Raw genomic sequence first — 24255 nt, 5'->3', positions numbered from 1 at the left:
TCTGCTCAACCGGGAGCCTGCTTCCCCCTCTCTCTCTGCCTGCCTCTATTTGTGGTCTCTCTCTCTGTCAAATAAATAAATAAAATCTTAAAAAAAAAAAAAAGGCAGGCTCCTCCTGCTGCTGTAACAGGCATAATGGTTGAAGCTGGAATAGATCACAAGGTGAACTTGGGAGCAAAGGTAATGTCCTATGAGCAACAAGATAGAAGGAGCCTGGGACCCTGCTGTAGTCGGGAAATGCACCAGCCCTGAAACGCCTACAGAGATTTTTACACGAGAGAGAAATAAGCTTCATTTTGTTTAAGCCCTAATTACTGGAAGTTTTCTGTCATAGGAGGACGTAATTCTAACTGATACAACTTCCCAACACACTTGGAAGAAAACCCAAACTCCTTACGAAAGCCTGGAAGGTTCTGCACAATCGGTTCCCACTCCAGTACAATCCCCTCCATTCTCCCCTCACTCACCATGCCCCAGTCACGCTGGCTTTCTTTTTGGCAGCTTCAAAACACCCAGTTTCTTCATGCTCTAGGGACTTTGTAGTTGCTTTTCCCTCCGTTTGGATTGCTCCCCCTCGGATCTTCTCATGGCTGACTCCTCTTAGTTGCTCGGGTCTCACCTTAAATATCACTGAGAGACATCAATAGAGGGGGTTACCCTGACCAATCTAAAATACCCAACAAGGCACCCTCCTTTACAAAACCTTATTTTAGAGGCGCCTGGGTGGCTCAGTGGGTTAAAGCCTCTGCCTTCAGCTCGGGTCACGATCCCAGGGTCCCGGGATCGAGCCCCACATCGGACTCTCTGCTCGGCGGGGAGCCTGCTTCCCTCTTTCTCTGCCTGCCTCTCTGCCTACTTGTGATCTCTGTCAAATAAATAAATAAAATAATAAACCTTTTTAAAAAATACCTTATTTTAATTCTCTGCGTAGGATTTATCATTACCGTCTGCCTCCCCCTCCTAGCCGGTAAGCTCCATGAGGACAGGAATTTTGATTGTTTGGTTTGCTGCTGGACTTCCACTCTAGAACAGCGCCTGAAACCCATACGTGTCTGTCAAACACCGTTCCACGGATGGCGTGGTGGTTAAAAGCAGGGTTTCTAGAGTCAGACGACGACCCATATCAGCATCCTGGCCAGGCCACGTACCAGTCATGTGACCTAACTCGAGTCATGTGACCTAACTCGAGTCGTATAACCCAAACTCTCCGTAAAATGAGATTTCCCGTGGCATAGCGTAGCCGTAAAATGAAAGAGCGTTTTAAAGCACTCCCGCCCGTCTCTCCCTTCCTCTGAGGGCTCCCTTCTTTTCCTACTCCCTTCGGTCCCTTCCATGACCACTTTTCTGCTTTTCGTACCTCTCCGCACCGTCTAGTGGTGACTGGGCCTTTGAAATTTGGCGGGAATCAGCGCCACCATTCAGGAGGACCAGGGCTGCGCACGCGCGAGACACCTACTCTTTCTCGCGCGCTAACTTTGCAGCCTCGCCAGCCAATCAGAGCTAGCGTCGGAGCCCGTGTTCCGAGGATTCACCAATCGAATCTGGGAGGCGGGCCGCCGTGGAGGCAGTGGCGAGAGGGGGCGGGGACAGGGAGAGGGCACGCGCGGCTCTCGCGGCAGTGTCTCTGCGGGCCAACGGGAGAGGCCTGAGGGTGAAGGCGGTGGGGCGTGGCGTTGGGGGCTCCGGCAACCCAAGGCCGTCCAGTGTCGAGCCAATCAGAGTGAGGAGGTGGGAGGAGACTAACCAATCAGCGTGCAGGATAGGCAAGGCAAGGGGTTGAGGAGTCTCTCGCGGACGTCTCCGGCTCCCTAGCTTCTGTCAGGGGAGCCGGTTGTGCGGAGGAGGCAGAGGAGGCGGGAAGACGGCTGTGGTTGAAGGGACGATTGCGGACTTGCGTGGAGGAGGTCCGAGGCAGCGGGCAACCATGGTGATGGCGGCGAAGAAGGGTCCAGGCCCGGGTGGCGGGGTCAGCGGGGGAAAGGCGGAGGCGGAGGCGGCCTCGGAGGTGTGGTGTCGCCGGGTGCGGGAGCTGGGCGGCTGCAGCCAGGCGGGGAACCGCCACTGCTTCGAGTGCGCCCAGCGCGGCGTCACCTACGTGGATATCACCGTGGGCAGCTTCGTCTGCACCACCTGCTCTGGCCTCCTGTGAGTGGACTGGCGCCGGGTAGGCGGGGTGGGGGTGGGGGGAAGGGGCTGCGGAGTGTTGTCGGCGTTGGGGACAGCATGGATCCGGGGCGAAGCGACAGAGCCGAGGTCCGGGCGGCGGGGAGGCCTGGGGACGCTCCTGATGCGCGGAGAGGGTCGTCGGCTGCAGAGAGCTGTCATGGGGAAGGGACCTAGGCAGGGGAGACAAGACACGATTGGAGTCGCGCTGCAGGGGAAAGGAAGGGCACCGGACAAGAAGCGAGAAACTCCCGGAGGGGTGGGGGGGACCGAACCGAACCGAAAGTGGGGGGAGAGTTCAAGGGAATAGGGGCGGGGGTGGGGGGTGGTTAAAGGGCCAGAGAATGACACACACCTTGAATGGGAACTCTCTGGAGGTGGTGAGGGGCGAATAGGAAAGGGGGAGAATAAGCTGGGCTCTGGAGGGAGGCGTCCTTTTCTTCCTTCCGGCTTGTGCCCATCCTGGAGTGTGAGATGGAGAAACCCCTTTTAAATAGGTAGGTTAACCCGGGCTGACAGCCTAGAGATAGTGACCGGTAAGGAGCCCCGTTCCGGCGTTCAGGGGCAGGTCCTAATGGTGCAGGGCTCTGGAGTGCAGGTCTCCAGCGATGAGAGCGGATGCGTTTACCCTGTTAGAGAGCTTAACTTTTCCAAACGTGTGGGGATCTGGATGAGCCATCCTTAAGTGTAATAGTTTACACCTTTAAGCTTCTTGTTGCCATGGCTTGATCCTGGCAGTAGCATCTGGCAGCTCTTTCCAGATTTGGGGGAGTTTTGTTGTATAATCTGCAATGCTACACTTGGCACCGGCACTGTATTTGGTCATGCCCCAGCTCATTTAGAGCCACACAGTTCCAGGCCAGATTTCTGGTTACAGAGTAAGGTTCTCCCCACCCCCCCACCCCCCACCCCCGCATAGGAAATTAGTTAGTTAGATGGCGATTAACATTTGATACCAACCCGGTATCTCAATTCTATCCAAGTCCATCAGGAGATTCATTCTGACTTGTTCAGTATTGCTTTAATATATTGGTGTGTCCGTTTTGTATTTAACAAGGGGGGGCTTTCCTTGTTTCTTCTTACACCTTTAGGAGCCAGGGAGGGAGCAGTATTGTTCTTGCATGACAGATGGGAGAACAGAAGCAAAGAGAGGTTTACTGATTTATCCAGGGCCATATGGGGGTTGCTGTTTTCAGCATTTGTTATTGGATATTAGTTCTGATCATGGCAGACCAGAAATGAAGATCCAGCTCTCCTCAGATACCGTGTAGGATTCTCTCTCTCTCTCTCTCTCTCTGGGATTTTTACCTCCTTTGCCAAACTTCTGTGTTCTGAGCAACCTCACTTGTGTGTTAACGACTTTGGGTCTAAGTAAACGCTAGTAGGGCTCTTGGGACAATGATTAGAACCCAAACAAGAAGGTGTCAAAAGGTAGAGACTTAAATGAAGCCAAAAGGATAGAATTGAGACTGGGACAAGTACTCTGAGGAGAGAAGGAGCGAAGTTTAGGACTATTTATAGCAGAAAGAAAAAGAACAGATTCCCAAAGATCCTGTTACGAAGAGGAAAATCTGATTATAGAGTCTGGGAGCAGGGGGATAAAACTGACGGCATATCAGAGTCTGAGTCCTAGGAAGGAAATGTTTGGAAACAGTATTAATCCATCCCCATGGTTTGCTGCATGGCACAAAAGATAAAGCACCGACTAAATGGGAGGGCTGACACTATTTTCAATATTTTATGATCTTGGGTGCCTAGGTGGCTCAGTGGGTTAAGTCTCTGCCTTCAGCTCAGGTCATGATCTCAGGGTCCTGGGATTGAGCCCCACATCGCATCGGACTCTGCTCCGCGGGGAGCCTGCTTCCTCCTCTCTCTCAGCCTGCCTCTCTGCCTACCTGTGATCTCTCTCTGTCAAATAAATAAATAAAATCTTTAAAATATATATATATATATATGTATGTATGTATGTATGTATTTTATAGATCTTGGTTTAAAGTATCCCATATATAACATTTCCTTTCTATAATGAATATCCCTCAATCAGTACAGAAGGAGGGTCAGGGGATCTGGCACACATTAAAAACCTGTTCTTTTGCTAGAACAGTTAACTCCTTAAATATCAGGGCACATTTTGCAGAACATGACCACCTTTCCCTGTGTTCATTATTTTTGGTCTTTAGTGAAAAATCAAAAGGCCGGGCCAATAAATGAAGCTGAAACTAAAGGGCATGTTGACATCATAAGGAGAGAAAGAGGAAATTCTAGAAGCCAGCTGTAGTTTTCCTGGCTGTGCCTAAGTTCTTGATGGTACTTCTCCTGTGCTAATTGAAGTTCTAATTAGCATGAGCTAAGTAGGGCAAGGCAAAGGAACCTTATAAAGAAAGGGTCTTCACAAAGTACTGCCTGTGCCCTCTGATGCACCTTGGGCAAGGCTGGGAGCTGGCGGGTGGGCCGTGAACAGAAGGTGGAAGTGCTTATCGCTGGGCGCAGAGTCAAGAGGAAGCAGGCACAGTCTAGCAGGCCGTGGAGGGGCCTGGCTCCGTGGGGACACATAGACCAATTAATATCTTAAACCCACATGGTTGATTGCCCGCAGATGAGGATTTCTCAGTGCTGGGAAGTGAATATCATGGTAGGCCCCAAGAGGCTGCTCACTGATTCAGTCAATCTGTCAACATACATTTATTGAGTGTCCGAGTGTCTATTAAGCTCCAGATAACGGTCTTAGGCACCGGAGATATGGCAGTGCACAGAACTGTACCCATCTTCATGTAGCTTACACCGTAGTGGAAGCCATGGGCTTTAAGTCCATCATTAAATATATAATTACAGGTGGTAATAAGTGCTGTGAGGTAAAGCTCAGCATGGGCTAGAGAGTGATGGGAGCTCACGTTGAGGTATGACAACAGAAAGAGAAGAAATATTCTTTGTTTAAAGGACGAGGGTTTTGGGGCGCCTGGGTGGCTCAGTTGGTTAAGCATCTGCCTTTGTCTCAGGTCATGATCCCAGGGTGCTGGGATCGAGCCCCGAGTTGGGCTCCCTGCTCAGCGGGGTGCCTTCCCTCTCCCTCTCCCTCTGTTACTCCCCTTGCTTGTGTGCTCCCTCTCTCTCAAATAAATAAAACCGTTAAAAAAGGGGGGGGGCATCTGGGTGTCTCAGTGGGTTAAAGCCTCTGCCTTCAGCTCAGGTCATGATCTCGGGGTCCTGGGATCGAGCCCCGCATCAGACTCTCTGCTCGGCGGGGAGCCTGCTTCCTCCACTCTCTCCCTCTGCCTTCCTGCTCTGCCTACTTGTGATCTCTGTCTAATAAATAAATAAAATCTTAAAAAAAAAAAAAAGATACAATCTCCTTTAAAAAAAAAGGACGAGGGTATTGAGGGGGGCAAGAATTCAAGTACAACATTCAGCACCATAGCCAGAGAAAGAAGACAACGAGACTGGCTTTATTTTGAAAGCCAGCTTTCTGCCGAGGATGTTACAAGTATGTCCGCCTCTTGGGGGAGTGGAGCGTTCTGGGGGCAGTGAGCACTATTACCAGAGCTCCCAGCTGGCTGCACGGACTGATGTGGCAGAGTTGACTGTTGTAGCCGAAGTTGAATTTCCCAAGATCTGCAGAAAATTTTCGATTTTAATACTGGTGGGTGGCTATAACTATGGCTTCATCACTACATGTGAGAGCTCATTCTCATTTTCTTTTTTCATGAGAAATATTTTCTCAGCTCTAGCAGAAAACCACAGCGTTGGTGTGAGGGATTGAGAGAGAAGCTGCTAGTTTGGGCTGTTTCTAAATTTACATTCATGCTGCCACAATTGTAGGTCCCAAATTTGACCTAGTTTTATTCATTTGGTTTTCGTCCAATACCTAGTTTCCTTAACCTGGATATAGGTCCTTTTCATTTCCCCAACATACACATCTGCCTATGTGTTTTGTTGTGTCTGACTCTTCTAGTAGAGAGCACAGCTAGGACAGGGTACAGATTGCTGCTAAAAAGTACTTTTGCCAAAACAGTGCTTTCAGTGGTTTGGTTTTTTTTTTTTTTTTTTCTTGTTCTGGTTTTCCCACCTGCCTCAATGATAGACCATGTTTCTTTAGTAAAAAATAGATAGGGCCTGAAATGTCATTAACATCAGGAATGGGCACTGTGTTTGACGCCCAGTTTTTTTCAGCAAAGTCTGTGGCATGCTTCCCTAACCTGGCTGTTTGGGTCCATTTTTTTTTTTAAGGTTTTTATTTATTTATTTGACAGATCACAAGTAGACAGGGGGGGGGGGGTGGCAGGGAAGCAGGCTCCCCACCGAGCAGAGAGTCTGTTGCAGGGTTCGATCCCAGGATCCCAAGATCATGACCCGAGCCGAAGGCAGAGGCTCAACCCACTGAGCCACCCAGGCACCCCATAGGTCCATCTTTAATCCATAGTCCTTCAGGACTCAGTAATAGATACTGGTCTCCTCTACTTCTGCACAACTTTATTCCAGTAGTGGGATTAAGTCAGGATTTGGGTGGACAGAGCTCTGGGCTGCGTGCCTAGGAGAGGTGCTTGACAGCTCTTTCTTTGTGACAGGTCCCTAACTTCCAGGTGCCTTAGTTTCCCCATCTGGCTTTGCTGGTAGTGGTTCCTCGTTGAAGCTCTTTTATCTCCATGGAGGAAAAGGCATAGTGTGTTGCTCAATAATTCAGTACTTTTCCATCCGTCTGGGTGAGAGAGGCAGACGTGTCCCTGGCCCCGGTGTGAGTCCAGGCCCTCCGTCGCCTCCCACTTCACCTTTCATCCAAAGAGATGAGAAGAAGGGGGAAGAATGTCAAAGAAACCAAGAATGAGCCTGAAGAGGAGGGCAGGGGACAACAGTTCATCACTGTCACTAAGGAAGAACTACAGGAAATGAGTTGAAGCGGGGATTTTTGGTTAGGAAGAAGTTCCCTAAAAGTAGTGAAATTGAGCCTGCAGCAGGGTAAGTGGGGAGCTCCCCTATTAGGGACTAGTAAGAGTCTCTAATAGGGACTCTCTTTGGTGATGTTTGGATCCAAGATAAGATCCCTGCTCAGAGACAGAGGACTGGAATCCCAGGAGCAAAGAAACCCCCTGGGGTGGGGGTATGAACCTGCACACAAAAGATTCAGAAGTCAGGAATTCCCAGGTCCAAGTTTGGCACAAAGGAAAGAACTTGGGTGCCCGGTAGAACTGTTTTTTTCCATTGTTTGACCTGACAGAAATTCTTATCTGAGCTGCTGAGCAGGTCTGAGACTTTCACCAAGCAAGACAGAAGCGAAATACAGGCCGTGGTAAGGGTAACAACCACAGGAAAACAAAAGGTGTGGGATTTGTAGGAATAGTCCTACGCTTGCTAGCATCAAAGGAAAGGGAGAGAGAGGCAAGGAGAGAGCCCTGGGCGGGCTTTAGGGTCCCTGCAGGTCCCTTGGCTGCCAGTAATTCAGGGCACTTCAAAGTGGGAATGCCAGTCAGGTGCCCTGTGAAACCAAAGCGGAAGGCCTCCTGAATGGGCCAAGGCTCGAGTCCTAGTAACGTACTTGCTTTCCGTTGGAAACACTTGCCCTATTCTGGGCAAATAAATTTATCTCTGTGTTTCCCCAGCACCACCTGGTCAGAAATAACAGAATGGATTTGCTGTGATACCCGAAGGGCAGTGTCTCCTTCTAGCTCTCACTTCTTTTGGGGGGAAAGCTGTGAGTCATGTCGGGAGACTGGGGGCAGCTTGGAGATTGGTTCTGTTTGATTCCAGGCCAGTGACTCAGATCTGGCCCCTCGCATGCCCCTGCTATGTCCCCAGTGAGCCCCTATACCCCTCAACCATTCGATTTCAGCTTCTGGGAGGAGAGGGGCTCTTGTGTCTAACCTGTTCCTGTCAGCCAGCAGTGGCCTCTCTCTGATTCAGAAACAAAAAGCTCTGACTCATAGGCCATGTAACTAGGTCCTCTTCCTGGGCTGCAGAATGTTGCCTTGTAGAGAATTCTCCCTGCCCCCAAACTGTGGCTCTAGTTATACATAATCCAGTCTACAGACATCAAGGTCAGAGCACTGCTTTTTTGTGCTGTGCTACGGAAACATCCTGTTCCCTCGGATTCATTTGGCCCAAAGCACCTAAGTCACTTATTTTCTCTGCTTTCCCTTCATCCTATCTACGCCCCCCCCCCAAAAGAAACCCTCCAGCCCAAGCTCAGCCATAGGAAGTTCTGTTGTTCTAATCATCCCCTCCAGACTGATGAATGGGTCAAGTCCCTCCCCCTCCCCCACTAGGAAACACATCTCCCTGTTTACACTTTGCTAACAGTTCCTGGTTCTCCTTTCAGGAAATGTCAATGACCTTTTTGTGATAGGCTCCGAATCTGTTTTTCTAGTGTTAACGTAATACCTTTTATTTTTCCCATGGCCATTTCTCTTCCTTCCCTGACTGCAGCATCCTGGTACCACATTCTCCCTGATCCGGCTCTGTGTATGCCTAAATAGCACCCAACTGGGTCGAGAAGTATCTTTGCCCAGGCTTCTAGGGTCACTATAAGCCAGCGCCCAGTGATCAAGGACTAGGTCCTACATGATAAGTTATCTGTATGATACAGAGTGATAACTGTTGTATTCCTCCAAGTGCCTACCACAATACCTTGTATTTTGCCAAAGGATATATTTGTTAGTGGGAGGGGAAGGGTTGGAATCCCTGGGATCACAGGGACAGAGAGGTCTGCTCTGGCTAAACTCGGACCGTTTGGCCTTTGAGAGGGAAGGGCTTAGGGATTAAGGTGACCAAGAGCTAGTGAAAGAATATAAAAGGCTGTCTGGACTTCAAGACAAAACTAGGCCATGAGTAAAACAGGCTTTAGGAGAGAAAACTGGAGTATCTCTGAAATGTGCTTAGAAGAGTTTTCGGGGCCGATCAGATTTAAGAGCTATTGTTTGACATGTAATTACAAAGCCTTGCTTTTGGATTTCGCTGCTCTAATCTTTCCTTGGGGCATCAGACCTCTTTGATACTGTCTTTTAAAGGAGTATTTTGAGACCCTTTACTTAAAAGTCTAGCAGCAGAATTGCTGAAAATGCCTTCAATTACAGCCTTCAGTGTCCTGTCCTTCATTAGAATCCTGCAATCCGTAATTTATCATTAAAAGGGGCTACTGCTCTTCACTGTTCGCCCTGGACTGTGTCACCTGTCCCCCCCCCCCCCCCCCACTGCCTCGGTGTAGGCTTACACAACACTGCCATTCTTCTAGACTTGCAGGGACACCTTCATTTTGTGCGTGCACCTGTAAGCCTGAATTTTTTCTACGGTTTCCATTTGGTAAACTGTGTGGTCTCTGCCTTTCTCTTTGCTTTCCTGATGGCATCAACCAGGACCCTCTTCCTGAGTTCCTTTTATTTTCATATCTTGGTTTGCCCTTTCATTTTTTTCCCCCCAGGGGAGTTTAAGTCTGAAAAGCCACATGAGCTGAAACTGTCTTTCCTGCCGGTGCCTGTGCTCATTCACGTGCTGGTCCCAGGGGCTGGTTTACTCATTGTGGTTTGGCCAGCTCTGTTTTCATCCGATAAGTGCTGGTGGTCTAGACCAGAGTAAAACTTAAGGGAAAAGGGAAGGGGAACTTGGCCTAGCGCCAAGTTTCCCTTGTGAGAACACTCCAGAGGGCAGTTGAGTCGGGGCAAGGAAGCCTTCTTGTCTACTGTAATCTCCACAGGGCTTCTGTGGGCACAGCTAGACTCTTAGAGAGTTAACAGAACACAACAGAGCTGGCACAAAAGCATCACTATGGGATGCATGTTCCTGATTCATGCCAATCTCCTATTCATGGTTGAAGCTCACTTCCTCCTGCTTCATAGAAAGATCCAGAGCTGAGAAAACCTGGATTATCTCTTTTCCCAGAGATCTCTTCCTGAAAGAGAGGGGCCCTCTCCACTCCTACCACCACACTTTCTGTTGAGACAAAGAGGAGGGGTAGGCAGGTGTAAAACAGGAAATGGGAAGTGGGCACATCTCTGAGCTCCCGGAAGTACCCCCCCCCGCCGCCTGCAGTGGTAAAACAGGAAATGGGAAGTGGGCCCATCTCTGAGTTCCCAGAAGTGCCCCCCAGCCTGCAGTGGTAAAACAGGAAATGGGAAGTGGGCCCATCTCTGAGTTCCCGGAAGTACCCCCCGCCTGCAGTGGTAAAACAGGAAATGGGAACTGGGCCCATCTCTGAGTTCCCGGAAGTACCCCCCCGCCTGCAGTGGTAAAACAGGAAATGGGAATTGGGCTCATCTCTGAGTTCCCGGAAGTACCCCCCCCCCAGTCTGCAGGCTGAACACGGAACTGAGGCAAAGAAGAGAAGCCTTCTGGGTGGGCGGGCTCTGCCTTCCTCTCCAGAGTGACAGGGAACATGACACATTCTTGACTGTCATTAAAAGCCTCCAAAACATTCTCGCTTCCCTTCTTTCCTTGAATTAGGGATCTCTCTGAGCTTAATTCATGTGTTGTTTTATCCTTTCTTCCCACCTCTCCTCCCATAAACAGACCTGCAGTGCTAACTGCATTGTGCCTCTCTTCCTGTCTCTTTCCCACAGGAGAGGCCTAAACCCCCCTCATCGAGTCAAGTCCATCTCCATGACAACTTTCACTGAGCCTGAAGTGGTATTCCTGCAATCCCGTGGAAACGAGGTGAGCCACCACCGATGGAATGCCTGCTGGCTGTATAGTTGCCCTACTGGCCAGGGGGCGCTTTGCCTCAAGACTGTAGCTTTCTTTTTTGGTCGAGTTTCTTTTATTATTTAGTGTATAGTTTATCTTGTCTATGTATATTTGTATATCTGTGGAATCTTGGTTATACAAATTGTGCTTTGTCTAGGCCCTTGTTAGAGGAATGGGGGGGGCGGGGGAGGAGCAAAATCTCTGTAGGGGGTGACTCCTGGGCACTCACAGGGAAGACTGCCCCTGGACAGTTAGAGCTCCACATTCCTGAACATTCAGAGTAGACAGAGCCGGCCCCCTGGAGTAAGATCTCCTGGAGCCAACTCTACCAACCCGACCCTCAGCAGCCTGGGATTAAGCCCAAACGTGTCCTCGAATGTGGGTTAGACCCCTTCCCCAGCTACATCTGCTGGCGGTGGGAAGACACCATCCTTGGTGTTGGCGGTCCTCCTAGCTTGAAGGTGATTGGCTTACTTGGAGGGGGCCGACCAGGGAAGGCTCTGGAGGGGTGTTCTAGAAGCCACAGCTCTAACAGTTGTCTCTGACCCTACCCCCCTCCAGATTTAGTTCCCCATAATTCTCATGGCCCTCTCTTTTCTAAGTTGTGTCATAACATGTAATTATAAATCTATTTTTCCTTACCTAAGGCATGACCTCCCCATTAGATGGTCAGCTCTGTGAAGACAGAGATGGTGTCTGCTTTGTAGATACACCCAGACTCTCAGCTGTGTCTGTGCTCAGTAAAGAACGTATTGATGAATAAAGTAGGGGTGGCTCTCCCCATCCCATGCTTTCTGCCTGAACGCCTCTCTTACCTGATTCCACGCCTGTAGGTTTGCAGGAAGATTTGGCTGGGCCTTTTTGATGCTCGGACATCTTTAATACCAGATTCCAGGGACCCTCAGAAGGTGAAGGAGTTTCTCCAGGAAAAATACGAGAAAAAGAGATGGTAAGGAGGAGAGCCATTGCTGCACACACCCGTGTCCCACGACATTCTTCGTCGGACGGTCCAGTTTCCAGACTTGAACTGGGGCTTTTCTCAAAGGCCAGACTTCAAAATTATAAAGCTGCCTAAAGGACAACTTGTTCCCAGTCACTAACCTCGCAGAGTCGATGCCTCTCTTTTGGAGAGACATTAGATTGCTTGGAGAAGGGCTGGGCCTGAGGGAGTATGGGGCAGGGTAAAGCCCAGCTGGGCCCATATATGCAGAGAGGCAGCTGGCAGCACATGTCCTAGAGCCCTGTGCTTTAAAAACCCAGCGTTTTATCCACAGTTTATGTGTGTTCTGTTCTCCTGGTGACAAGAACAGCATCTCTGCCCTGCCCTGCCTTGTCTCTCCCCAGTGGCACTTTCCGTGGCTTGATCTCAGGGGTGTGTGCATGTTGGGGGGATAACTCTAGGGCATAGAAGAGAAGGCAGACAGCAAGGAGATCATCGTGGACAAAATAGCATTTTGGAGACCCCGCTGGGCGGTGTCCTCCAGACAAAGAAGATACCTTCAGGGTGGAACATACATACGCTGGAGTGGAGGGGATTTTATCAGACGTAGCAAAAGCTGGCAGGATAGACTGTGAGCACTTGGAATAGGAGGGGGCAGAACCTTTCTGTGAGACTGGAAAGGAGTTGGAAAATAGCATCACCTGTCCAGCAGCATTGCTGGCAGGTTATTACTTGAAACCCAAACGGTTTGATGTCAGAAAGAGAAAGGAGAAGGGGAGAGAAAACCCGGCCCACGTCAGAGCGAAGTGAACATTCCCGCAGAAAAGAACGAGCATCCGACAGTAAAGAGGGACCCTCAGGATGGGCAGAACTTGGCTGAGTTACGAAAGTCCCTTCAGTTCGAAAAAGAAAATCAGTGGGCAAAGGCCAGGGGACTCGACTGCTGTCACCTGTGCTTCCCAGATGCCTACACTTGAGCATGGCACACGGTGTTACCCTCTTCTCTCAGCCTGACTGTTCTTTCTCCAAGGTATGTCCCCCCAGACCAAGTCAAGGGGCCCGCTTATACCAAAGGCAGTGCCTCCACCCCCATCCAGGGCTCCGTCCCGGAAGGAAAGCCCCTGCGGACTCTCCTGGGGGAGCCTGCGCCGTCTCTATCCGCCGCTGCCTCCACCTCTAGCCAGGTAACTCTCAACACCCACCTTCCGCCCTCCAACACTAGCTAGGGATTCGGCAGACAGGGATGTCTGTTTCCTAAATCCAGCCCCAGCTCCGGACTTAGCAGACGACAGTAGAGGAGATGTGAGTTAATTCTCCGCCCTGCTGTTACCTATGTCTCGGACTCACCTTGGCCTCCTGTCTTCAGGAAGAAAGAACCCAACAGGAAGTGCTATCTAGGGAAGTCAGAGTATCAACCTCAAACTTGACCATTGCTCCAAGGAAACACGGAGGGGCAGGGACAATGCCTCAAGCCCCTGGGAAAGAGGAGGAAGTCCCAGCTCCGGGGCTGGGGACCTGGCGGGGAGGAGGTACTCTTGGCAATGTCCCTGTGTAGCTCAGTGTTCCTGTCACTGATAGGCTCTGAAATGTCTGCTTCTGGGAGCTGGTGCGCTGAGAAGACAGGTTAGGTATGTGAGGGGCTCAGGCAGTTGCTGCCCAGGAAATCTCTCCGTTGAGGGCAGTTTCTCCCTCTCTTCTCTCTCCACGTGCCTATCTGGGGGCAGCCTAGAGAGCCACGCAGGGGCCGGGTCATGTCTGGGACTCCCAAGTGCTCTATGTCATCATGCCTTCTCCTCTCAAGTCTGTCAGTCAGTCTCAGCCTCGGACGTCCCAGCCCCGGAGCTCTCAGCCGCCTCCCCACTCCTCGGTCAAGAAAGCCAGTACTGACCTGCTGGCCGATATAGGAGGAGACCCCTTTGCTGCTCCCCAGGTGGCACCAGCTTTCGCTGCATTCCCAGCCTTCGGGGGTAAGTGGGACCTGGGAAAAGAACATTCCTACAATGTATTACCCCTGACACAAGGCATTCACGCCCTTAGGGTGACCAAGTTTCCCCCCTACACCCCCCTGCCCCCCGCCGGCTCTTAGCTCCCGTGCCACAAATGAGTCCGCTGACAATTCTGAAGCATCAGGGTTGGAAGGGCCGGGGTCAGATGAGAGTGGCCAGGATTATATCTGTGAGTTTGACCAGAAAACATGACAGTCGGGGACTCTAGCGCCTCCTCTTAGAACACTGGATCACCTGTTTATTACTGTCTTTTTTCCATTAAAATGGGGGCAGGGAGCTTATCCTGTGTTCCATTTCCCCTGCCCTCTTCCCAGAGATCAGCAACCGCCAACAGAGGGTTGAATAAAATGGTATCTAGCTTTCCGTTTGCCTTTCAAGCCCCTTCCCCCACCAAAACCAACTTTTTTCCCCCACATGATTTAGCCCAAAGTAGCCCCTGACAAAAATGTGAATGCCTCATGGAATAAAGACAGAAGATGGTAGGGAGTGAACTTGGGAGGCCTCTGACATCGCCTCTCCCCCAGCGGGCTTCTGGCCCTCTGCCCAGGCCCCTGCCATCTCTCCCTGAGCAGGACCCTGTGGAAAGGCAGTGTCCCATCAGTGGCCTTTGGCCTTCCCAGTTAGTGCATATTTTATCAATTATATGTTCATTTTATATATGTGGACTTTATGTTCCCTCCACCTGTAGGCCAGACACCCTCCCACGGAGGCTTTGCCAACTTCGATGCCTTTGGCAGTAGCGCCGGCCCGTCCGCGTTTGGAAGCATTCCTCCCGGCAGCCAAGGCCCGTTCCAGGCCCAGCCCGCACCCACAGGTAGACTCTGCCCTGCTCTCTTCCCGTTCCCTTCCGCTCCCCTCCTTGCTTCCGTCTGCGTTCATGTATTGCCCTTCATTCGCATCTGCACCGACCTAGAGAGCTGAGCAGAGGGGGCAGAGGAGACTTCTTGGCAGGGAAAGGGGCTCCCGCTCCATTTTGTCCCGGAAAGACAGCAGCCCAGTTGCCGCAGGAATTGTGGGGGTGTGCATAGGAGAGCTCTGACGGGCAAGCTGGAGAGACCCCCAGTACTCGAAAAACCAAGAGCGTACGTGAGATTTCCTCTAGAGTGCTCTGATGGTCCGTGCTGGACCCTGCACAAAGGGCGAGGGCTGGGTCAGAGTCCAAGACAGTCTCCAGAAGTCCTCACTCATTCCCATTAGAGCAGAAGCCTGTAAACTCAGTGTTGTGTTGTGCAGCAATTGAGACACACACACACACACCCCCAATAGAAAATGCCCTAAAGGCCGCTGCTGTAAAGCACCTGTTCCTCCCCGAGCCCCCAGACATCAGGTCTTCATAGCCTTGGGGCCGGCCCTCTGCAGTTGCCCATCCTGCACACACAAGAGGGCAGCCGGTGTGCTGGAAAGACCCGATGTCTGGGGAAAGCCAGTGACTTACACTCTCTCTTTCTCCCCTTCCCCCCCACCCACCCTTCCCCCTCTCCACCCCCACTGCCAGCCAGTCGGATGCTAACTGGAAGTTACAGCTTTGGTGAGTTTTTCTTCCCACCCCACAGCCCACCCAAGCTAGAAGCCTGTCTCAGGTGCTCTGAGCAGAGAGCTCTGAGGTCTGGAAGGAACCTTTCCAAGGTGGCCAGCTTCCCCATGAAGCAGCTCGGCAGTTCCCTGTCCTACAGCCCACAGCGGGGCAGAGCTGGGCCCAAAGCCCAGACTCCCCTACTCTCTCGCTCTGCCCACCACCTTCCCACTGTGCACCGCGAATTGTCTGAGTGCTTTTGTTTTTATTCTAGTTTCGTTTTTTTGAATGGGGCAAGGAGGGACATTTTATATTGATCGCAGTTAAAATTCACAAAGAAGTCCTCATGTTAACCAACTTAAAGTACCTGATAGGGTAGCCTTGAAAGCCAGAAAGCAGAAACTCTTAGACACAATGAAAATGTAACATGGCAACAGAGAGGCAGACTCACAAGATTAATAGTAGATCAAGTAGGTAGACAAATATGGAGGAAAGTAGGCCATTTGACTAACACTTGAACAAGTTTGACCTAATAAATAGGAGTAGAACTTCGTAATCAAAAGACAGGATTTTAGTAGAACTTTGTAATCAAAAGACAGGATTTTCAAACATAGAACACTTTTATAATCTGACCACAGACCAAGAGACAACACATAAACTTCTAAGAAGTAGAAATTGTTGGGTGCCTGGGTGGCTCAGTGGGTTAAAGCCTCTGCCTTCCTCTCGGGTCATGATCCCAGGGTCCTGGGATCGAGCCCCACGCTGGGCTCTCTGCTCAGCGGGGAGCCTGCTTCCTCCTCTCTCTCTGCCTGCCTCTCCGCCTACTTGTGATCTCTGTCTGTCAAATAAATAAATAAAATCTTCAAAAAAAAAAAAAAGGAGTAGAAATTGTTCAGGCCACATTCTAAATGATAAAAGGTGTCCTAAAAGATGTCCCATAATAATGTTTCATTGTCCTTGAAGGCGTGAAACAGGGAAAAGATAATTACAATATGGAAAACAGATAAAAAGCTAATAGCCATCATGTGTTTTTTTAAAACTATAAATAGGGGGGCCTGTGTGGTTCAGTCGTTAAGTGTCTGCCTTCGGCTGGGGTCATGATCTCAGGGTCCTGGGATCGAGCCCCACATGGGGCTCCCTGCTCAGCGGGAAGCCTGCTTCTCCCTCTCCCACTACCCCTGCTTGTGTTCCCTCTCTTGCTGTGTCTCTCTCTGGCAAATAAATAAAATCTTAAAAAACAAACCTCATGTAAATAATAAAGAATAGAATAACACGGAACAGATACAAGCAGCTAGTAATACCCAGAAAAAGATGAAAGTGTTTTCAACCTGACGAATCAACGGAAAAACAGAAATTAGGGTCAGATGATAATTCCGCACATTATATTCACAGAAGTTTTAAAGACTAGCCATGGCCGGTACTGTGTGGGGTAATTGGCCCTTCTGCATGTTCCCAGTAAGAAAGTAAGTTGGCACAGGAGTATTCAGTGTAGCAAGAGGGAAGTGTTCTTGGAATGAGAGCTCGAAAGGAAGCAGCCTGTACAAGGTGGTAATAAATTGGTCTGGCCAGAAATGCATGCCTGTTGGGGCATCTGGGTGGCTCAGTGGGTTAAGTGCCTGCCTTGGGGTTATAGTCCCAGGTGGCTGTTGGGCTCCCTGCTCACTGGGGAGCCTGCTTTTCCCTTCCCTCTGCTCCTCCCCCTACTCCTGCTCATGCTCACTCGCTCTCTCAGTAAATAAATAATTTTTTTAGATTTTATTTATTTATTTTATTATTTATTTGACAGACAGAGATCACAAGTAGGCAGAGAGGCAGGCAGAGAGAGAAGGGGAAGCAGGCTCCCCACTGAGCAGAGAGCCCAATGTGGGGTCCTGGGATCATGACCTGAGCCGAAGGCAGAGGCTTTAACCCACTGAACCACTCAGGTGCCCCAATAAATAATCTTTTAAAAAAAAAAAAAAAAGAAAGAAAGAAAAGAAAAATGCATGCCTGTCCCAATCTGTTGCCTAAAGGGCCAACCTTTAAAGGAGAGAAGGAAGGTATCCAGAGCCCTCTCGGGCTGAAACTGGGGTGAACTTTTGTCCAGTGTCTGGTCATCTCTAAAAGAGCCAGTCTGCAGCCCACCAGAGCCAGCCAGCCCTTGTGAGCCACTGTGAGGAGCTTCCCCATATTATCTCCACGAGAACGGAAAGATCTCCATTTTGCCGTTGACAAAACCGGCTCAACGTGGCCGGTGACCTGGGCAGACCCGAATGTCGGATGAGTGGCAGCTCCCATTCACTTCCCACCGCACCGAGATCACGAGGGTGGTTCTCTTGAGTGCGCCATAAAGGAGTACTGGGGATGAAGTAGGGAGACTTGGGTGAGAGGTGGGTGTCTTTTCTGACAAGCCTGGTTGTATTTTTATATTTCTGAGGGGGAGTCTGGAGAGGGGAAGTTTCTAAAACTGCCGTTTCCCCCGAAACTGCTAGAAGGCATGTCTACCAATCCGGCCGCAGGGAATGAGGCGCTGGAAGTGTAGAGGAAGCAGAGGAGCCAGCGCAGGTATTCCATTCCTAGGTTCCCCAGAACCAGCGGAAAGTGCTGGATCCACCTGGCCGTCGCGAGGGCCGGCTCTGCCCCCTAGTGTCCACCGGGAGACACACAGCCTGGCAGCAGCCGGACAGGACAACGGCACCTCCCCAGCTTGGGGAGCTCCTGACCCAAAGGCCCAGAGCAGGACTGGAGAGTCTGACCTAAGTAAGGACAGGAAGCTGTGTTCACTCAGAAATTCCACATACCCCCAGTCATAGCCCAGGAAAGGCCAGGGGCCCCCGAGAATCAGAAGATTCAATACCAGGCTGCTGGCTTCCAGTCTTCCTGCCCGCCTGGGGCCTGGAGAGGACGCAGACCAAGTGTGCTCAGTGGCGTGGTAGCCTTGCACTGGTTCCCGTCGAAAGCCCAGGGACTGAGAAGGAGGGTGGCCAAGGCGAGCAACCTTGGAACCTCGGAGCAGGCAGGGCCGGCCGTGGGCACCTACCTTCCCTGCTGGACTCAGCTTCTCCAAGTCCGAGTGGAGATGCCTAGCACTGGAAGGATCCCCTTAAACCAAAGCGCTTTGGCCTTGTCCTTTAGGGAAGGAAGAGCATGGAGCTTCAAATGACAGTTCTGGGGTCTTCAGAAAAGCCCCCAAACTTAGGGGAAGCCAGGCTAAAGTTTGAGGGAGCCAGGGAGCAGCATAGGCTTGAGAACCAGCCTGGCTTGGCCACCTCCCTTGCTTTGTGTCTTACCTTTTCCTTGCCCTTATGCCCCTCCTCGAAGGGGGTGGGGAGAAACTGCCCTTTGACGGTTGCCTGCTCATCCTTCCCACTCTCGACAGGGTTTTCCCCACCAGTTTTCTCATCTGAGTCCCCCTGCATTCTCTCCACCTCTGCCACCACATTCCCCCTTCCCCACAAATAGGCTTCCTTCCCCACAAATGGGCTTCAGGTTACCCTCCTTTAGGCAGCTTCTGTAGCCCCACCGGGCTGGGCTGCTGTCTCACCCCCTCCGCACCGCCATGCCCCTGGGAAGAGGAGCCTGTGGCCTTCACTCGCTTTTCTTATCATCCTATTTTCTTTCTCTCTCTCTCTCTTTTTTTTTTTTTTTCCCATGCTTGGTGGCATAATAGACATGCCGTTCTGTACCTTGATTTATGTTTTAATGAACAGTACGGCTAGATCTTTTTTCATCAGTACACAAAGCGCTTCCTCATTGTTTTTTTATGCCTGCACAATAGTCCTGCTTATGTGTACACTATAATTTATTTAATCTGTCCCGTGTTGATGAATACGTAGAACGAATGATGAAGTCTTTCGCTGTCGGCGCTGCTGTTAATTACCCTGCATGTGTCCTATTTTGCACGTTTGTAACTTACATCCATGAGAAAACTCCTGGCAAGGGAGAGCTGGTCTAGAGGGGGACGCAGTTGATACAGAAACAAAAACACGTCCCTACAAAGATGTCAGTGGCCACAAGGGCAAAGAACAAGGTGTCAGGAGAGGAAAACCAGGCTCATTCAATCAGAGTTCAGAGGAGGCCCACCTGAAGACACAGTTCTGTTAAAGCCCGAAGGCTGGGGTGGACCGTGGGGGGGGGGGTGCTCCTGTTCAAGGTGGAGACAGAGCACATGGAAAGCCTGGAGCTGGGGGTCCAGGAGAGGCTCTGGTTCGCTTGTGTTTGAGCCAGCCATCGTGTTTCCTTTGAGACCTTGCCTGGTTTCTCTGACCCCGGAGACAGTTTATTATATCAAAAGTTACGATGATACCTCGCCATTGTGCATACGTTACAGATTTCCAAATACTTGCCGAAAATACTTAACCTAGGGGCGGGTGGTCTTCCAGGCCTCCGAGGAGAGGGCCCGCAAAAACAGGCTCAGGAGAGTAAGGTGGTTTGCTCAGGTCGCAGCAGGAGCCAGAGTAGGGCCCAGACTGGAGTCCAGGTTACCTCGCTCTCCCTCTCACGCTGTCCTCCAGCAGACGACTTCGGATTACACGTGTGGCAGACACCATGCAAAGCGTGTTTGCCTTTGGTATGAATCTTCCTGCACTCAGAAAAGTCAAGCCTTATCCATCCGTAGCTTCATTTTGCCCTCACAACAGCCCAGAGTGGTGGACCAGACCCCATCATAGAGATGAGGCAAAGGCTTTCTCCAAAGGACAGGGATGTCTTGGACTCGCTCCTCAGGCTGTTTTGGAAGCTTCCCACATGGGCTCGCCCTCGGGGATTTCTCTTTTGCAATGTGATGACCAGAGAAGGTAGAGGAACCCTGAGCTAAGCTCCTGGCTTAGGGTGGCCTCCCGAGAGGGGACAGCTCCAGTGGGAGCGGGAGCTGAGCTGCCCGTGCAGGCTCCGGCGCGGGGCCGCACCTTCCAGGAGAGGCTCCTGAGCGTCTGGGCTTTCTGCCCCTCACAGTTCCTCCCCCCCATCCCCTCTACCTGCCCCTTCCTAGGATTTATCCATAAATGCTGATTTGAGGAAAGGACAGACATTTCCATGTCTTGAGGGAAAAAAGGGAACCGCAAGTCAGCCTACAGCCAGAGGGACATGGACCTGACCTGAAGGCGGTTTGAGCGCTAGGGAGAAGGAGGGCCGAGGGCCGTTACCTAGTACTCTTGGCGGGACTCAAGGCCCTCGGAACCAGACAATCCAGGGGACTCTCTCAATGGGTGCACTCATGCCATCACTTTGCCGCGTCTCCCCAGCTCCCCCCACCTCCATCTCGCCTCCTGCCCCTTCGCTCCTGCCTCACCCCAGCACGACCTGTTCTGTTTCCTGTGATCGCCCAGGGAGCAGCCAGGTGACTCGGTTTGCGGCCTCTCCTCTGGCACCGGCCAGTCAGCCCAGCAGCCTCGCAGATATGGGTGGCCTCCTGGCGCCCGGACCATCGGCTGGAGGTATCCCTAGCAGGTGGGTTCAGAGGTCGGGGACTCTGCCTTGGGGCCGCAGAGCCTTGCTTTTCCCGGCCTGCTGAGCTCCTCCCATGGGCTGGGACAAGGGTCTGCCATCTCCTGGTCCCTTGCCCTGCCTCTCCCCTTGATGCCCCGGGGCCCTGTGTGCTGACTTCTCTTCCCACATCACAGCATCTTCGGGGTGGCCGGCCCGGTCCCCACGCTCCAGTCGGCCACAGCTGGTGGAGGCGGCAGCACTGGCCTTGCCTTTGGAGGTGAGTCTTGGCTGTGAAGACCCTGGGAGGAGATCCAAGGCCAAGAGGAAACTGGGGACTCTGCAGGGAGGGGAGGGGAGAAAACCCAGGAAACTCGAGAGGAATGCTGTCTCCCGAATGTTAACCAGATGAGAAAAAATTAATTCTCTCTTTCTCCCACCTCTACCCCCTTCTGCCCTAAGCAGCCTTCACCAACCCTTTCACAGTACCTGCTGCTCTCCCGCAGCCGCCTTCTACCAACCCATTCCAGCCCAACGGCCTGGCCACAGGTAAGTCTCCGGACTCTGCCCTGGCCCTGACTCTCTCCAGGGCGCAAATCCCTCTCTCCTTCTTCCCTTCTGTCTGTCTGTCTGTCTCTCTCTCTCTCACACACACACACACACACACACACACCACTGTTCGGAGGAGTGGCCGGCAGCCTCGGTCCTGAAATCAGCCCCCTTGTCACCCTTCACCGGGCCAGACCAGGCTGAATTTCCAGGACGCCTAGTGGGCAAAGTACGACCACTCAAGTCCCAGAATGAGAACTTCAGAATCACGACACACAGACTGCTGCTTCCCAAGCTGGTTCTGCGGACCGATGTGGCAGGGACTCTCCCTTCTCGCCCCTCAGCAGTGGCCCCCCCAACCCCCACCTTCTGTGTCCTACCTGCAGCCCTGCCCCTGGTCCCTGCTGTCATCGGCCTGGAGTGTTGGGGATCTCCTGGCTCCCTGTTCCTCCCCTGCCTTTGTTGTTGTTCTTAAAAACCTTGAGGCCAGGAAGTGTGCCTGGTGGCTGCCAGCGCCCCTGACAGGCGTGGCAAACGCCACTGTTGACAGCTTTACACCCCTTACTGGCTTTTCCCGGCAGCCCTAGGAAAGGGGTCCAGCCTGCTTTTAGAGAGGAGACCACTGAGGCCCACAGAACGCTGATACTTTGCTTTCGTTGGCACAGTTTAATAGGTAGCTAGCAGCTGACCCTGGTTCCAAGCCATGCCCCTGCACGGCACTGCAGTGCCCTCCGTGCCACAAGCCACTGTGGGCAGGAAGAGGCCTGGTTTGCTAGGTGGCGCGAAAGCCAAAAGCTTCCGTGGCTCGCTCCGGGTACTTTTACTGGGTACCTCTGGTTAGGGACACACACTAGCCCATGTCCCCCGTCTTGGAGAGATCCAGGAAGAACCATTCTCCAGCCTGCGTTCCAGAATTTCACCTGAACTTCGCGTCCTCGGTCCACAGGGCCCAGCTTTGGGATGAACAGCGCTGAGCCTGGCTTCCCCCAGACAGGGCCACCCACCAGGGCCTTTGTCAGCACCTTCGCACCACCCCTGTTCCCCGCACAGACCTCGGTGACTCAGCAGCAGAATGGTAAGGGATTCAGACTAGACCCTCCTTTCTTATCCCCAGCACACCCCCAGCACCCCCAGGGATGCAGCCGGGAGGCCCTGACTATTAGGACTCTCAGGGAGCCAGACGTCTGAGCTAGTTCCCTTTTGGACCGGTAGGGGGGGCCAGAGAAGCCACAGACCGGCCTGGTGTCCTCTGACTCTGCTCCACACCCTCCTTCGCAGACTTCAGCAAGGCCAGGCTCCTGCGGCCACTGTGGGAGGGGGGCGGGCCCCAGCCTGCAGGCCCGCCGGTGGAGTGCTGAGCCCCAGCATGAGGGGTAGGGCTGCGTCTGCTGAGTTTCTGCCCCTGCTTTCCAGGCTCTTCCTTCAGCGACTTAGGACCAGCCAAGTTGGGCCAGAGGCAACTGAGCCAGCCAGCCGGGACCTCCACCAACCCCTTCGTGGTGAGTGCGGGTATGGCCTCTCTCTGGGGGTCGGGGACAGAATCCTTTGAGGAGAACAGGGCAGTGTGGGCTGGAAGCCCTGCCTTGACCACGCAGGGGGTGCTGGGTTAGTCCGTGGGTGGTGTTGGCTCCCACACTCCCCTGCCCCCCGCTTGCCTCAGTCCCCTGACTTTCCCACAACCCCCAGCGCGGTAATTCTGGGGGAGAAAGGAATGCTGGACCGCATCTTTTCTCTGGCCTCCAGCTCTTGTCCCCTAATCCCCTAATTTGTGGTTGTTGTTTCTTTCCAGACTGGATCCTCATCAAGCCCGTTTGCCTCCAAACCTCCAACCACCAACCCATTCTTGTAGCACTGTGGCCTGGTGGGGGGGCTCTTCCCTGCCGTCTGGGGCCCCTCTACTCCCAGGAGCTCTGGCGACCATTTGCCTGTGGCATTTCTGCGGGTCTGAGACCAGAATGGGCCTTGTTTTCCAGGGAAGCAGTCTTGGGGATGGTGGAGGTGCTCATGCTTCGCTTGGGGCTTGCAGACAAAAGGGCAGCTTCCCAGGTCAGCTGCCCCCAAGGCTTCTCCCCTCCTCTCCGCAGCCCTCACCCAGGCAGGAGACCCAGGAGGAGAGAAGGCACGGCCTGGCCTAGAGGACTGATGGCGTTTGATTTCTCAAATTCCTAATCATGATGACAGGAATCTTCACCTCCTGCCCTCAGCATACGTAGTGGTCCCTTCACTCCCGGCCGTGTGGGCGGAGGAAACTGTGGGCACGGACTGACCAGCTTCCTGTGGGAGCCAGCCTCCCGCCCCCCAGTCCCGACTTTCCAGTGCTGGTCTCCTTGTGGACAGAAGCACAGTGGGCAAAGTTGGGTCAAGGTGTGGGGTTGACCTGGGACAGTGATCAGACAGGCTGAGAAGGCTGGCTTGGGCCGGCACCCCCTTTCCCTCCCCACCCCCACCAGGCCAGGAGGCCCTCCATGGTTTTGCTTCCCCGGCAACCTCCCTCATCCTGGGTACTCAGGATGAATAATAGTTTTGCCTACTACTTAGACATGCCCAACTCCTGTCAAGCACTTTAGTTCGCTGTGGTGTCATGTTTGGATACCGGTGTTTTATATTTATACATAGAGAATTTTCTAATATAGTCTATTATATATACACACACACGCGCGCACACATAGAGATATATAGACACAGGCCGCCATTCTGCCCCCAGATAGCTCTCTCACATGGGGAACGGAACGGACCCCCATCTGTGCCTCGACCAGCAAAGCCAGAGCTCCAGAGGGTGGTGGGGGTGGGGGGCAGTCACGAGTCCTGAGCACCCCAGAGCCTGGGCTTTTCCAGGGAAAGGCTTTGTGCAATTGGCTGGTTTGGTTTTTTTTTTTTTTTTTTCCTTTCTTTTTCCCATGTGCCTCCCCCACCCCCCAAATCTCTGAGCCAAAGCTGTGGCAGGCGATGTTGGAAAAGAACTGCATTTGAAAAAAAAAAAAAAAAGGAAATGGCTCCCAGGGTCTCACTTTGGCGCT

General features: G+C 52.2%; 1 protein-coding gene across 6 annotated transcripts; it reads left to right on the top strand.

The window, feature by feature from the left end:
* The first annotated feature begins 1727 nt into the window (after positions 1-1727).
* AGFG2 (ArfGAP with FG repeats 2) lies at positions 1728-24228 on the top strand. 6 transcript variants are annotated; one of them, XM_004761513.3, is made up of 13 exons: positions 1728-2145; positions 10704-10797; positions 11661-11776; positions 12798-12951; positions 13569-13734; positions 14462-14587; positions 15269-15301; positions 20593-20713; positions 20887-20969; positions 21152-21238; positions 22185-22313; positions 22652-22737; positions 23028-24228. In XM_004761513.3, the coding sequence occupies exons 1-13, from the start codon at positions 1925-1927 to the stop codon at positions 23085-23087; spliced, it is 1476 nt and encodes a 491-aa protein (XP_004761570.1). In that variant the 5' UTR covers positions 1728-1924; the 3' UTR covers positions 23088-24228. The 6 variants fall into 6 exon arrangements, with proteins under 6 accessions (XP_004761570.1, XP_004761572.1, XP_044930979.1 ...); XM_045075044.1 differs by having other exon boundaries at positions 1733-1904; XM_045075043.1 differs by having other exon boundaries at positions 1733-1927.
* The last annotated feature ends 27 nt before the right edge of the window (positions 24229-24255 follow it).

Source organism: Mustela putorius, unplaced genomic scaffold, assembly GCF_011764305.1.
Source record: "Mustela putorius furo isolate JIRA1106 unplaced genomic scaffold, ASM1176430v1.1 tig00000139_pilon_pilon_pilon, whole genome shotgun sequence".
NCBI classification, from domain to species: Eukaryota; Metazoa; Chordata; class Mammalia; order Carnivora; family Mustelidae; genus Mustela; species Mustela putorius.
Note: the sequence above shows the minus strand (reverse complement) of the source record. Positions and strands in the feature narration are given on the sequence as shown.

What these genes read in the sequence shown, in the direction of transcription:
- AGFG2 (XM_004761513.3), top strand. Translation starts at nt 1,925, where the DNA reads ATGGTGATGGCGGCGAAGAAGGGTCCAGGCCCGGGTGGCGGGGTCAGC. An exon ending in CTGCCTCCACCTCTAGCCAG is followed by an intron (nt 12,952 to 13,568) that starts GTAACTCTCAAC and finishes TCTCCTCTCAAG; the next exon opens with TCTGTCAGTCAGTCTCAGCC. An exon ending in GCTGGAGGTATCCCTAGCAG is followed by an intron (nt 20,714 to 20,886) that starts GTGGGTTCAGAG and finishes CCCACATCACAG; the next exon opens with CATCTTCGGGGTGGCCGGCC.